This window comes from Aulonocara sp. 'chitande type north' Nkhata Bay, linkage group LG6, assembly GCF_057382095.1.
Source record: "Aulonocara sp. 'chitande type north' Nkhata Bay isolate Kocher_YH1m ecotype deep benthic linkage group LG6, A_spYH_male_GT1.1, whole genome shotgun sequence".
Classification (NCBI taxonomy): Eukaryota; Metazoa; Chordata; class Actinopteri; order Cichliformes; family Cichlidae; genus Aulonocara; species Aulonocara sp. 'chitande type north' Nkhata Bay.
In genome coordinates this window covers 9,937,952-9,953,959 of record NC_141349.1, presented here as the reverse complement: position 1 = coordinate 9,953,959, position 16,008 = coordinate 9,937,952, and the positions used below count along the sequence as shown (strand labels likewise).

At 38.9% G+C, this 16,008-nt stretch overlaps 1 protein-coding gene across 1 annotated transcript; it reads right to left on the bottom strand.

Moving 5' to 3' along the window:
- Nucleotides 1-1,580: 1,580 nt before the first annotated feature.
- On the bottom strand, nucleotides 1,581-14,866 carry LOC147327237 (serine protease 1-like). The gene is made up of 8 exons (XM_086297377.1): nucleotides 14,834-14,866; nucleotides 13,270-13,453; nucleotides 13,042-13,185; nucleotides 3,031-3,112; nucleotides 2,763-2,936; nucleotides 2,261-2,322; nucleotides 1,820-1,962; nucleotides 1,581-1,739 (listed from the first exon to the last, which is right to left on the bottom strand). Exons 1-8 carry the CDS (start codon nucleotides 14,864-14,866, stop codon nucleotides 1,581-1,583), a joined length of 981 nt encoding a protein of 326 aa, XP_086153503.1.
- Between the last annotated feature and the right edge of the window lie 1,142 nt (nucleotides 14,867-16,008).

Sequence of the window (16,008 nt, the reverse complement as noted above, 5' to 3'; positions counted from 1 at the left end):
ACTTTAGGTAGTGCATAACATTTACCACTTTATATTAATTTTACTATATGTTTAAATAAATAAAAACAAATAACTTTAAAAGGTGCTGTTATTGAGTGAAAACTCAAAAGACTTCAGGGCTGTTGTAAGCCCTGTATGCTTCAAGATCCTAGCAACACCCTCGCCAGCAGCAGCAAACTGATATTACATATGCCCACATTCATCTATGGTGATCGCTCATAACTAAGCAGGGTGCTATGCTCTTATCAAACGACGCCTTTAAAATAATTATTACAAGAATATATTTTTCGTTATTGTTTTAGTTGAATATAAAATGTTTGTGTGTGATTGTCAGTACAAAGAGGAAGCGCGGACAGAGAGACTGGAACTAACAGAGATCAGGTGGATTTTTCACAAAATCTACATGCATTAAATGGATGCGTTGTGTGCTTTTCAGTAGCACTCTGCTATTAATGTGAATAATAGCATTTAGCAGCATTCACATCACTGTAAACTTGAACAGGATGAATGCTACTATACTGATGTGACAGACTACAAATCTGTTCTCCACTCTCTGAATTGGTGTACACGAGTCTCTGTGCTGAGTCTGCTCAACAAAGTGTTTGGGTTTGCATGAATTCAAAAGCTGCCATTTAAAACCAGCTCTATTACCAGTTTGCTTCTTGTGCAGGTGGAGTCGCAGGGGGATTTTGAACTGTCTGTATTGTATAATGGTACTTTAAATACTTGATGATTTGGTGGACTGGCCTCTATGTGGTTAAGAGACTGAAACAATGCCGTGCAGGTTTCTCCTCTGATCTGCTTTTTCTTAAACTGTTTTTGAAATTTACTGGTCAACATGACTGTGCCATTGCATCGGCACAGTGACCACCGTAAAGCTGATGTATTATATTAAAATCTGTTATTCTTAGACACTGCTGTAGGTCATCCAAAAATTACATTTCTTTTGAAGGCAACACTAAAAGCATGACATTAAGACTGAGCTGAGCCCTCCTAAAGGTTTGATGCTGGAGTCGCCCCTGATTGAGTGCTTCTCACACATTTATGATTTTGAACAATTTACAGAAAATAATATCAACAGTAAGTACTTTTAAAGATTAAACATATAATAATAGTTGCTAAATTCATGCAAGTCAAATAACTGATTGATCAACTACAGAAACAAAATTGTACTTCATGTGTTTCATGAGCACAAATCTTCATCTGTAAAATAACAACTAAAGATGTCAGATATTTGTAGTGAAGTTAAATGTACCAATTTCCACTTAGAAGCAGCGGAGAAGAAGCCACAAATGTGATGGAAAGACCAAATAAAATAAAATAAAGTACAAATTCCTTACATTTGTACTTTACTGTAGTAATTGTACTTAATATCATCTGGCAAAAAGGACCCAACAACCTTCATGCAAACTTCACAGTTTCTGAACAACTGAATGATCTACTTGACGCCTGAAACTACATTGAAAACACACATGACATATTTATATTTTAACAATCGAAAGTTCACATGTAGAAACAATTCACACCGAAGCAGCTTCTTGCAGAGCGGACTGTTTATTTTGAATGTTATTTTAATTTTATTATTTTCCATTACTCCGTGTAATGACTTGATTTATCCAACCAATGTAAGAGCAGACCTTCAGAGAAATAGTTGGTCTGGTACAGGCAGGTTCACAACCACCAACAAGCACACCATGAATCTTGTTGTTTTTGGCCATCACTCCACCACCAGAATCACCCTGAGAGAGAAAACATAAATATTTTGTACCAAAACATCTGATAATGATACAGATAAAATGTTGGCAGCATGGTAACTCACCTTACATATGTCCACTCGAGGTTCTTTGTAACACATCGTGTTTCCATTTGGCCATAAGAATGCTGAATTACATGGATGGAGGTTAAGCCCACAGTTAACAACATGCATCTTTGCACACTGGAGATGAGGCGGTGTGCCAGAGACTAGAGAAAAAAATGTAAAAAACAAAAGCTACTGCATGTTTCATGCAAGGAAATCAGATATTGAAAGAAACATGATTTGCCTCATTTCTGGAACAAAATGTGTTCTTTAAAAGAAGCTGAGCAGCATTTAAAAAGGAGGGAAATTGACAGTATATCCACAAAAAAATGAAATAAATACTTTATGTCATCACAGTTTTCAAATAAAATGAAAAAGTAACTATAACAGGCACACAAGACAAAATCAAAGTATAATATAAACTAAAAAATTGTGAAATAATCAAAACAATACTGGTCTTACGTTTGTTGTAGTTTACATCAACCGTATAGCCACCATGGCCTGCAATCTGAATGACATCCATCCTACAAATTAAAAAATAAATAAAATTCCATCTCCATGTCTGCAGGCTGAGTATTTCCAGTTCACTCTAAGTCAGCTAATCTTTTCAGATTCAAACATTTTATTAAAACATTACATTTCCTTCCATTTCCTCATGCTCGTGTTTTATTGTCAGTTATTATAGATCATGGATGTAGCTCCTAAGCAGGTACCTAAAATCAAAACCAGAACCCTCTGCTCAATATTCAAGTCTCAGTTACATTATTGTTAATAAAGAAGCTCTGCAGTCACTAATGGGGGTTTGTAACTTCAAAAGCATGATGTCATTTTGTTCATAGACTACAGATGTTGCTACATTTTTTTGCTCTTCCTGGAAGTTTAAAAACTAAACAAGAAAAATACATATTATGTCAACATATTCCAGAATTCAAACTTTACACTTAAAAGGTTACTCAAAACTCACTTTTTGCGACGTGTACATTTAGGGAAGACAACAGGCTTAATCTTATTCTCTGGTGGGTCGATTTTCAGAAGCATGATGTCATGTTTTCCTGTTTGGTCCTCAAAGATTTTGTGATCAATAATTGTCACCATTCTTCCTGGACCTGGATGAATTCCTACATATGCAGACATAGTCCTAAACAATGGAAATGGTAAAAGAACAAAATACCAGTAATGATTTTTGTCTCTGGACTGGTTTTTTTAAAATATGTGAAACAGTCATTTCTCACCATCCAGGTTGATCTTTCCAGCAGTGAGCTGCAGTTAGAACCCACTGGCTGTGGATCAGAGAGGATGTACTTCCTGAGGCAGCTGAAGAAATTCAACCTGCCAACACGGACGATGACGCAATTCTACACTGCAATCATCGAGTCCATCCTCACCTCCTCCATCACTGTGTGGTACGCTGGAGCCACTATCAGGGACAAACAGAGACTGCAGCGTGTTGTGCGCTCTGCTGAGAAGGTGATTGGCTGCAGACTCCCATCTCTGCAGGACCTGTACACCTCCAGGACACTGGGGCGTGCAGCTCGGATCACAGCTGACCCTTCTCACCCTGGACACAGTCTGTTTGACCTGCTCCCCTCAGGCAGGAGGCTCCGGTCCATTCGCACCAAAACCTCTCGCCATAAGAACAGTTTCTTCCCCTCTGCTGTCGGACACATGAACAATAACCGTATGACTGTTCCCACCATTAACACATGACCCTACGCTGTGTTCACTGCATCATTCCATGTTTGGCACTGATCACCACCTGCACTCATGTATATATCATGTATATATCTATCTACTTAGCACTTTTAATTCTTACTCTTATTTTTATTTTCATGTCTATTTAAACGTAATTTATAACAGTATGTTTGCACTGAAGCACCGCAGCAATTTCCTAATGTTGTAAACCTGCTCAACATTTGGCAATAAAACCCTTTCTGATTTCTGAACTAGCTTGTAGCAGTATTTCTCTCTTTCTCTTTCTTTCCCACACATGCATGAGCGCGCAGTGGCGTGTGAGCACCTACAGAGTTAGTTTTTTGAATATATTTCAAATATGGACCCAAATGCAGAACTCAGGAGACAAAGGATGAACTCAAAGATCAGCTTCAATGCAGTAGCAAAAAATACAAAAACACAGTGGCAGGGCAGCAGCAGGGAAACTGGATACTAGCAAAACCAGGGAAACACTGAGGAAGGAAACAATACAGAGAGGGAGGACACAGCAACCAATTAAGACAAACTGAGGGAGTAAATACACAAGGAGCTCAGGACAAACAGCTGGGAGGGCAGCTGAAGCTAAATAAGAAAACGAGACAAGCGACGTAAAACAAAATAAAAACCACAAGAGACAACAGACTAACACAATAAGTAACTTGGTGTGCAAGAACAGAAACACAGACGTGACACAGAACGCAGGACAATGGAGGAAAATAAACTCACTGAACTATTTTTACAAATTACAAAAGGAGATAGTCTGAGAAATAAGCTCGAGGCTACAAAATTCAAAGTAACCAGAACAAACTAAGCATAAAGATGAAAGGTGAAAATTTAAATCACAAATAAACTAAGAAACAAATTGAAACTATTTAATAATAACAGCAGTATCTTGGGCTACGTCCACACGTACCCGGGTACTTTTGAAAACGCAGATCTTTCTATGCGTTTGCACCTTTCGTCCACACGTAAACGGCGTTTTCGGTCACTGAAAACAGAGACTTTTAAAAGCTCCAACCAGGGTGGATATTTTTGAAAACTCAGTTTTTGCGTTTACGTGTGGACGAGAAAAACGGAGAAAACGCAGCGTCAAAGGTGTGCGCATTTTTTGACGTCACACTGTGCGCCAGGTTATTGTTTCGGTGAAATGAATTTCTACAATGGCGGACTTACACAAAATACCATTACTGTTCATTTTACTCTCTGCAGTGTTTAAATGCTTACACAGTTACTGTCCCTCCACACATAGGACTCAGTTCTGCTTCTATGCGCCATCTTTGTTTACTCTTTCCCACCAAGGCTGACTTCTGATTGGCCAACATTTCTACACGGATAGGAATATAGCGCCATCTGCTGCTTTGGCATGTTCCTAGCAGCATTTTCCTTCGTTTTTGTGGACGGGATTTTTTTTAAAAACGAAAAATCTCCGTTTTCAAAAACACCCGTGTACGTGTGGACGTAGCCTTGTTTTGTGTTTCTAGCTTCTAGGGATTCTAGAAATGGAAAAATGTACTTGATGGAAGGGAAGAGCAGTCATGCTGTCAAAATGTAAAGTAAAACATGAGTTGAATCTATTAATTTACACACTTTTCTTATTTGCCTTTCCATCATACTGTATCATAATGTGCTATTTCTTCACTGCTGTGCTGAATTTCACAATAGAAGACGACCATTTGGCAGCCACTGTGCAGAGCTGTGGCCCAACTCCAAATGTGACCAGAGCTCTTATCCATCCATTTAGTGGGTTTATCAGCAGTGATCAGTCCCATAGATATGGGCTAGTCGGGCTTTCTACACCTGCTAGTCAGTTCAGAAGGTTGTTATCATCCATTCAGATGGAGGATCACTAACAGGAGGATGGGAAGACTCCAGAATCCATTCTCACTGATCTCCGGTGGATACGGCAGTGTTTACAAGTGAGATGATTTAAAGCATTTATAGAGTGACTATAAAAAGTCAGCGAGTGTCAGTAATCACTCAGTCAGTGTTGGGAAAGTTACCTTTAAAATGTATTCCACTACAAATGACAGAATGCATGCCCCAAGCTGTAGTTTGTAATGTATCCCATTAAGTTACTCAATGTGAGTAACGTATTCTGAATACTTTCAATTACTTAATATATTAAAAGTCTAAAGAGCTCGGAAAGAAAAGCGTCTGGACTTCTTTAAGCTGCTTGAAAACGTTTCACCTCTCATCCGAGAACATCTTCAAGTAACTTAAAGAGGTCCAGACGCTTTTCTTTCCAAGCTTGTTAGACTACGATGACCTGATGACTGAGAACCTTCACAGACTTAATATAAGAGCTTTGAGATGCATTTGTAGATATTATTACGTGTTTTACAGTCTTTATGGTGCTAGCTTAAAGTTACGATGTAAAGGTTAGGTTATATTGTGGTAAAGCTGTTACTATTTAAATGGTGTCTAGACAGAAATATTAACTCCTGTTATAACTAAGTTGCTAAGTTACTAGTTAATGAAGTTACCAGTAACATGGTTAATCGCATCCACAGATTCACAGTAAAGATCCCGATTAGCTTCAATGGATCTATAATAAATTTCTGCTAGTTCTAGCGCTTCATTTAAACCGTATGATACTCATACTTACCCAGAGTCAGTGTAAAATAAAATTCTACCTAAGTCTGACTCCTTTAATCCTGCATGACAAACTTCAGGATGCAGGTTTATTGACCCTCTTTCCTGCTGGCACACCTGTGACACCTGAGAGTCAGCTAGAAACTTACAGGAATGTTTACATCATGCAAAGACTGATAGACTCTGTAATACTGTAAATGATCAGTAACTTAGGTTAATACTAAACATTTGTGCCTCTCTGTCTGTGCTGAACCATTTAGAATCAGGTTTTGAGTCAGGCTGCATTGAGTGTGGGACTTAAAAGCATTAGGCTTGAAGATGGTATGAAAATCTCTACTTACCTTCTACGCTATATTTTTGTTACTGATTTATTAATACATTTTACATTGTTTCTTTTGTTTATCAGTAGAGAGAACACAGATTTCAGAGGCGCAAAGAGAAGCACTGTTGCTTCATACTTAATACTTTAAAGCTGCATTAGGGGAAGACAAGAAGCAGAAGTACTTCCAGGCACAGCCACAGTGAGGGAGCAGACACCTTACACTGAGTTCAGAGAAGTCAGAATTTCAAGAAGCGTCTGAAACAGTGTCTTTTGACCCAGCGTTTTAAGTTTTAGTTTATTTTTTATGTTTATGGTTTATTTTTAAGTTCATTAGGTTATCTAAGCTCATTTGTTTATTTAGTGTCTTCTACCCCTGTGTTTTAGTCTCCCTTTGCCCTCTTATGTTATCAAGTTTATATTGTCTTGTCTGCGTCTCATGTTTCCTGTTTTACTTTGAAGGTCTGTGTCCTATGTCAGTGTAGTCAGCGTTGCTTCCTTTGTCTCGTTATGTCAGACTAGTGTCAGCTGTTTCCCCATGTGTTTCCACTCCCCCCTAATCATGTGTATTTATTCTGTGTGTTTCTGTTCATTCTTTGTCAGGTTGTCTGTTGTTCCATGTCTCCAGGAGTGTCCATGTTTATGTTTTTGCAACGTTCAAGGTTTTGTTCTTTGCATTTAGTTTTCCCAGTTTACTTCTAGTTAGGTTCTTTCTTGTGTGCATCTGCCTTTTGTTTTTGTACTCTTTTATCAGCCACATTAAACAGCTCGCTTTTAACCTGACCGTGTTTTACCCAGCAGACATTTATTTCAGTGACTTTTTTGGATTTAACGGACTTTGGATTATTTCCTGTGCAGGAGGAGGAGAAGGAGGCTATTCGGGCTCAGATGACCCGGATAGCCACGGCTAACCCAAGGTTTCTGGATTTTCTTGCCTGATGATTTAAAGAACTTTGTTACTGCCTCAACCTCAGTAGTAATATAAAGGCACTTTTTTAACTAGTTTAGGAGCATTTCACTTTTCTTTTGTGCTCTGAAAGACACAGAGGCTAATAGTTTTTAAAACAGAGTACCACAAACAACATGTATCCCTTTAGAAATAAACTTTTCTTGCGATACTTCTAAAAACCACATTCTTAACTAGCCACAATAGCACTGTATCGACCCCCCAATGTTCCTTTAATACAACCTATAATTGTCTAGTAGCCACACAAACGCACTGCAACAGTAAGACTTGATGATTAGACAGAGGGGGTTACAGGTAGGGCCCCAACAGTCAGCAAAACAAGTCATAAAACAATAAAAGCTGCACACTTATCAAGAGCATCCCAGCACACACATCCCAACTGTAGTTCCATAGTTTCCACCTTTTTCTTTACAAACTGCTCTTTTCATCTCTCCATGTCAGAGGTCAACTGAAACCAAGTCCAGCTATATAAAAACACCCCATCAGACACACAGTATTTTCCTCAGCACTTCACAACTTTCGCAAGGTATATCGTTTTAACTTTTTTTTTCGGACCCCGGACACAGCGCTGTGAGGTAGTTAGCACACAATTTGGCCATGTAGAAAGCATCGTTTGTTTGGAACGCGTCATCACTGTTCATAAGAGTTTAATTTAATCAAACCTCATTTTAGGATCTACGTGGCTCCTCATCACTCGCCGATTCATCATTTTATTTAAATATCTGAATTTTCAGAATGGTGATCCAAGCGGGACACAGAGGCTGCTAGTTTTAACGCACCAGAATGCCGCAAATATAAATAAAAGCCTGACTATCCCGAGAGCCTAGCCGCAGCGACACTTTTCTTTCAAATGGATGCCTGCAGGTGCGTTGGAGCCGACTTTGCTACCCGCACAGAGCGTTTCTGACAGTCGGGCGCTGCTTATGCAATAAAGAAAAACAACAATACAGCATGTTTCTCTGCTCCAAGACATCCGCGGTCCTTTCACACGGTGAGCATGTCTGTTATACCCAGCGCATAAATGTCTGTATGTCAGCGCTGATTAAACCCTGTTTAAAATGTGACACGTTTGTTGTCCAAAAACATTTCCTCTAAATTTGCAAAGTTACTGATTTAAAATCTGCTCTAAGAAATATTTCCTGTGATCTAAAATTTGGCACATTTATATTTGTGTCTGGTAACAACAGCAGCTAATGTGCTGTACAGCTGATTCTTTTGAGGGTGTAGCGCCTTCAAAGGTTGACGTAGGCACCATGTAGAGTTATAAAACTGGGTTTATTCTGGTCTCGACGACCCGGGAGAACTGCTCAAAGAAGAAAACTATTTTTTTAAAACATCACATCAAAATGCATTCTTCTACTTTGTGTAAATCAATCACAACGTAATTAATCACAGAAAATAAAACATTTAAAGAACACAAACAAAGTAAGCTGACCTCCAGGAGGGGCTAAATAGTCCTTTGTGGCCTTACTATCTTTTTCTAACTTATTTCTTGCACTTATTTAATTTTGAACATTACTTTTTCCATGTGTGGAGCTAACCATGTGTGCTAGCAAAAAAGGGGTTGGGTGGAGACCCAAAAATGCAACCAACTCTACATTCCACTGTTCATCACCAGATGGTGCAAAAGCGCAAGATCCAGACATAAAGCATCAAATCCACACAGAGGGTTTTTATCATTATTATTATTTATTTAACTAACTTTTTAAATGTTTCACACATTAAACATTAATGCATGAATGGATGTGTATTTTAAAATGAAATACTTACAGAAGACATTGTTAATTATTAACAGCTTAATTATTGTGCTTTGTATATGCTACATGTATATATAGTACATGCAGTATGACAGGAACACAGAGGTTTAGTGCCAGACTTCACATAAAAAGTATCAACTATGTTAGGATCCATGATTATCATGTGTGGTGCTAGTTTACATTAGTGGCTCCTCTCATGAAGGTGTGTGGATCTCTCACCTCTCTCCAAATTGTGGTTGTGTGTTTGATGCTGAAACAGATGAAGACTGCTGATTGGCTGAAGTAGGGTACAATATATATTTTTGGTTTTTGGTTTGGGCAGTGCTCACCGCTACATTAAATAAACTGCTGCTCGTGTGTGTTTGTAGGTTCTCAGTCATCAAGCTCATGGTTGTCTAAGGAGCCTGGAAACACTTCAGCCACCTGGAAATACCCAGCCTGCAGAGTACATCATACGATTTATTGATTTATTTTGTGTTCATGTCACATGGATGGATGTGAAATTAATTTATGATTGTTTTGTTTTTTGTCTGTTTCTAGAGGAGACGTCGTTCAGGTTGCAGGACTTGGTGGTTATAGAGTAAATGCCACCGGCCACACATGTAAGACCAGATTTTGTTTGATTATTTCACAGTTAATGCTAGAATCTGATTTCGGTTTCTGTGACTGTTTTATTCTTACATTTATGTTTTTGTTTAATACTGAATGAAGAACAAGTTTTTTTCTTTTTGTAAATTTTGGAGTAGATATACTGTGCGCCAAGTTCCTTGTTTAAAAATCATTTGGAAACATAACAAAAGATGAAACATCATTCTACTCACAATTTTAGCTTTTGAAAGATTATGAATAACCTTTGTTCTTTTCCTTTTTCTCTAGTCCCTGATGAACCACCTAATCTTCAGTGTGCAGACATGTGTGTTGCTGACTGTGAGCCTACCAGATACTCTCAGTGTACTGCATATGTGCCATATAACAACAGGCTGTGTCTGGAAGAACATCAAGTAGATGCACGTGGGATTAGTTGACTGCTAATATTACTGTATATCATCTGTGTATGTTTTAGATATTTTGGGGAGCACAAACTACATTTCTCTTCTCTCGGGGTGATTCTGGTGGTGGAGTGATTTACAACAACATGATTTATGGTGTAATCAGTTCTGGTTTTGAACGTGTCTGTACTGGACCAACTGTTACTGTGAATGTTTGTTCTGACATGAACTGGATAAATCAGAAAATTGCTCAAAATAATGGAAAATAACTGAATGAAAATAACATCCAGAATAAACAATCATCTCTACATGAAACTTGTGTGCTGTGTGTTGTTTCTACTCTAGAATATCTTCATGTTAACTGCAAATTGTGAACCTTTTTCTTTGGTCTAAAATATTGTGTCAGATTTGCAGCTTGTGTGTGTTTGAATGTGGTGTCAGGTGTGTAGCAGCTCATCCTGTTGTTCAGAAACTCTCAGACTCACACTGTGAAGATGCAGAAAGGCTTTCTGATCAGACATGCCACCAACCAGCTGCAGGGCCTGAACATGATAAACTTCATAAATCAGAGCTGATTGTTGGGGGTGGAAATGTTTACATGGAGGCTGTTGGCCTCCGTGCACTGAGGGCATTAGAATAAATACAGTAACCATGAAAATAAGTTTTGTTGATAAAATACATTTCTTGAAACCGTCCATTGTTTTGTCCGAACTCTAAACACTGAATCCAATTTTCAAACTAAAAGCAGTGCTTTCAAAATTTTCACTAAAACAAAAAACCTACAAGAACAAAAAATAAACAAAATAAAATTATAGTACATAGCGACATATGTGTTTTATTTCTCATAACACATCATTTCCATCTTGTCTTCAGTCCTGCATTTTTATACTTCTAAGACCAAACTGAAAACTAAACTCTTCATATTCACAAACACTATTTGTTTCAGGATTTCATCATGATTCATTTTCCATATGAGGCAGTGCTTTCAAATTACTTTTGAAGTAGTACAGAGAAATTACTCTTCTCCTCTTCTTTTAAATTGCATCAATATTTTCCAACTGAGCAGTAAAAGGACACGGAAGTCAAACATGAAGCATCAACGTGATGTTTAGATGTCGATTAATATTACAATAAGAGACTAAAGTAACTCGCTTTGAACACTTCAGTTTTCTCTCTTGATGCTGCTGTTTGTTTCCTCCTCCACTTGTATTTTTCTGCACTTCAGTGAATGTGCATAGCGCCCTCTGTTGTATGTTTGGGAGAACTGCACTGCACTGTCATCAAATGAAACTGTGCAGAGGTGGAAAATGAGCAAAGGAAGCACATCAACTGAAGAAGCTTCTTGGATCAGAAGTTAAACATCATCCAGAACCTTAAAGAAGTAAAGTCGCTTTCTTTCCAGGCTCCTTAGACAACCATGACCTGGATGACTGAGAACCTACAAACACACATGAGCAGCAGTTTATTTAATGTGGACCTGAGCAGTGCCCAAAACAACAACCAAACAATTTTTATTGAACCCTACTTCAGCCAATCAGCAGTCTTTATCTGTTTCAGCATCAAACACAAACCACACCTTGAAGAGAGGTGACAAATCCACAAACACCTTCAAATGTAAACACACATCACACATGATGAACATGGATCCTAACATAGTTGATACTTTTTTTTTGTAAAGCCTGATACTAAATGTATGCAGGCCACCTGAACTGCTTCGTCTCGAGTGCCGCCCACTGGGTTGGTCACTAGAACTGTGTGTTGCCATCACTGGAGCCGTGGTTGGTCTTTTAGATTATTTAGACTGGGACTGTTTTTTGTTGATTAGGCGGCATGGTGTCCTGACGGCTGCCTCTGTTGTTTTTTTTCCCAGGAGGAGGAGAGTGGAGCACAGGTGGACAGCAGCCACGGAGCAGAGAGCACGGAGTTTTGGGTGAAGACATGACACAGGAGTCGAGGGAGCTCAAGGGATTATTGTGTTGTCTTATTTACTCCACTGTAAATAAAGAGCACTGTCCATCGCACGAGTCCTGCTTTTGGGTCCTCCTTCCCCACTTCACAAACACTGAAACTAATTATACAGGTAATAATAAAGGAACCAAAAGTTCACATCTATAGCTTTAAATTTGGACAAATCTGTCAACACAACCATCAAGAATAGAATAAAATACAAACAAACACTGAAACTAATGAAAAATTACACATGATATATGAACTGTGGAAACTAACTGAACAATAAAACTCAGAATAAACAAATTCAAACATTATATGAAAGGTATAAACTGATTTGCATCTTATTGATTTGCAGGCTCACTTTGCTCCAGGACTTGACGACTGGCCCAACCCGTACAGTCTTTGTCTCTTAATACTGAATGTTGAAAACTGATACTCATGGACACCTTATTTCAGCCTCTTTACTTTGCATAAGAGACCCAAAGCTTTACATCAACATGATGTTGTCTAGTGGACCAGCACGTCCATTACATGTTTTGCCGTTATTGCTGTTTGTTACGAGTTCAAATATTGAGGGTGAGCACAAAACAATAATGGTCCAGAAGAGCTTCGGTCAAACAATGATTTTAATGAACACGTGCGTGGGGAGATGAACACTGCCCACAGACAGCATCGATCTCCGCCCAACGATACACAAGCAGTTGTTTTATACCATCAGGGTTTACTTTTATGACGCCCCCTCATGCGTCAAGCAGATACAACACAGGCATAAGTTTCAAAACCACAAATGTTCTGTTGACGACTTTTGACACATTTAAAAGGACATCTTCTCCGTCTCGAGGCCAGGTGCTTCCTATTAATCTTCTAACTCTCGCTTATCTCCTGGAACAAACTGTCCCTTAGGCAGACACAATTTTGCAGTCACAAGCTTTTGCAAACTATTATTTGAACTCTTACACCAACAACGCCGTTAAACTCGCCCTCCCAGAAGCCATCGTCCTCGTGGGTCTCTCTGCTCAGGATGGGGATGATGGCGCCTTCTGGGAACGACAGCTCATCTTCCGTTTGTCCCGCGTAGTCGTACAAAGCCTTTGCGAATGAAACTGCAACACAGACAGTGGCAACGAGGGTATTAAACAAAGCAGGAAATCAAAACTCCGATATTATCTGGTGGAGGCGGATCTCACTCCTCGAGTCTCCGTTGACGGAGCCGGTTGGGAGTTCGGTTTCAGGTTCGGTGGAGTTGCTGGAGGACTGGGATCGGGCGTCCAGCGCGGCCAGCGACTGCAGCATGCTCAGCAGGCTGTTGGAGGAGGGCAGCTGCAGGTATTTCTCCGGGACGTAGCCCACCTGTCCGCTACGGTTTCTGGCCTGGAAACACAGACAATGCACACAGACGATGACAACAGCCAAAAATGTTTCAACAGGAAAACTCCTAATGAGAAAAAATAAAGTCAGATGTAAAGAGTAGGGCTGTAACAATATCACTGCATCGTCGCCAGAATTTAATAACAGCCACAAAGAGAATAATAGGAGAGCTTTTGTTCTCTCTTCCTGAATTAACGAGAAATCTAAAATCCTAAACAAGCCTCTGCTGAATTCATGAAGCTTGATTTCATGAACACCGGTGGCCTCCCCTGCCGCTGCTTACTTATTTTCATTCAGATTGAAAACACTCAGAGGTATTGGGATCTCTGTTGGGGCATGCTGTGGGGAATCACAGCACTAAAACAGATCTATATAAATGATATTGCTCACATTTTTATGTATGATTATATTCATTAAAATAAATACCCCATTAAAACACTATATCTGTATATGAAAAGATAATCACCTAAGTAAATATACATAAAATATTGGCTCAACACGTGGAGATGGTCTGTGCCTCCTGAGCCACTGCTCATAAAGGCTAACAGGGACAAAAACAAATACAGTAGCCGTGTTAAGTTCAAGCATTGAGTGCAAATGTACGGTTTTCTGTGTTTTTTTGTTTTGTTTTTTTTCATAGAAATGTTTTTGTTTTGTTTTTGTTTGTTTTTTTTGTTGTCCGGTTTGGATCTTTAGCAATCAGAATTGTTGTCTGAAGGCCAAGAAAGATGCCAAGTGGATTTACTTTACCAAGTGGATCATCATGGCCTTGCCATATTGGTCCATTTGATTGACCTTTATTATAATTATGTATTTATTTTATTTTTGTTTTTTAAAGACGGGACAGACATGACTGGGGGATAGGACAGGGAGAAAGAATGACACAATAAATAAACAATAAACTAGCTAACAATAGATACTTTTTAAATTTCACCTGCTGAGAATGAAAAAAGAAAACAAGCAGAAGAAAACGAGAGCAATAGAATAAACAACATCACGATGATATATGGGAATATAACTGTAAATACTAAATATTAAACATTACTGTGCAGCACGTAAGATCGACAGCGCACAGTGTGCTTTGAGGTAGGAGCCAAAAAGGGTGTAAAACACCAGTCAGTGTCACGCCGCCGGGTATATCAACTTCTCTTTTAAGCTGTGCTTTCTGCTTCACGCTCCGTGCCCACACATGTAACAAGGGCTGCTACAAGGCCCTTTAAAACAGGAAGTAGCATGTGCTGCAGTGAGCTTGAATGGTGTCCCAATGCGCTGAGCAAGCACAGTCCAAGCATGCTAGCCAGGTGTGGTGCGTGATGATAAAGTGGTGACTAAAACTCTATAAAGGACATAACTAATATAACAGCAGGTCAGGGTTACTCTTACAATTTTCTCTGGTAAGAAGTCAAAATCCTTCATATAGAACTCTGAAGTTACCTGGAGAGATGAGATCCTGCTTCATAGTACAGGCCTCAGGGCAACATTTCAAAGTTAACGTGCAAAACAATCAATATATGTATTTGTATGTAACTGACAAAAAAAGGAGAGAAAAGCGTCCAAACACTTCTTGTGTCATTCCAGAGTTGAGGTCGCAGGTTATGGTGCCACCACTGGACTAGCTAATGAGAAAAGAAGGAAGATGATTTTTAACAAATTTGTTGTATTAAGAAAAAAGAAAACAAACCATCCAAACTGTTACTTTATTAGTAAAGAGATGTTGCAGATATTTGTACTGAAATTGTATTTTTCTTCATTTCTAATGTGTTCAAAGCAAAAACAAGCTTTTCCTGTGAGCTCAGACCATTTTATTTCTTTCTGCTGCATTTCTGCATAAAATACAAATCTGCATCATTTTTTAAAAAGTGCTTTAAGCTGAACTAATTGTCCCTTTATTTCTAGAACCTGGTGAATCACCCTCTCTTCACTGTGCAGAGACTGAGGTTGTCAGCTGTACAGAGCTCAATGATATTTTACAGAAATAATTCCCCGAGGTCCACCGAGTCAGGAGCTATCAGCACTGGTTCTGTGGACAAAGTCCTGGGAAAGATATATGTCGAGTGAGTTTGCATGATCCCTCAGCTCACAGCTGCATTTATTAAAAATTCAAAATACAGAAAGATTTTATAAAACTGGGAAACTGTATTTCTGTCTTGCAGGGAGACTCTGGTGGAGGAGTGGTTCATAATGGCAGGATTTATGGGGTCTCTTCTTTTGTGGGAGATCCAGACTTTGTATGCAGAGCACCGGCTGCCTTCATGGACCTCTGTGATCCTGAGTATGCAGATTGGATCAGGAAAACTATCAACCCATAAAAAGCTGTGAGGTGTGGATAACTGTAAACAAGCTGAAATAAATAATCTTTTAGAGTTTAGCTTTGGTTTCTTTTATTCTGTTTGATATAAGCAGTAGAGGATTTCAGAATTTCTGTTTTATTTGCCAAAAGACGTTTTTTCAGCTGCACCCACACACAGTTTCTTTAGATAACTTCAACTGCAGAAAGTAAAAACTCAGCATTAAGTTTCAAATGCAGTTTTAAAGATAATGATAATATGGTGGCCCTG

What these genes read in the sequence shown, in the direction of transcription:
- LOC147327237 (XM_086297377.1), bottom strand. Translation starts at nt 14,866, where the DNA reads ATGAAGGATTTTGACTTCTTACCAGAGAAAATT. An exon ending in ACTTCTTACCAGAGAAAATT is followed by an intron (nt 13,454 to 14,833) that starts GTAAGAGTAACC and finishes CTGTGTTTCCAG; the next exon opens with GCCAGAAACCGTAGCGGACA. An exon ending in TGATGTAAACTACAACAAAC is followed by an intron (nt 1,963 to 2,260) that starts GTAAGACCAGTA and finishes TTTTTTCTCTAG; the next exon opens with TCTCTGGCACACCGCCTCAT.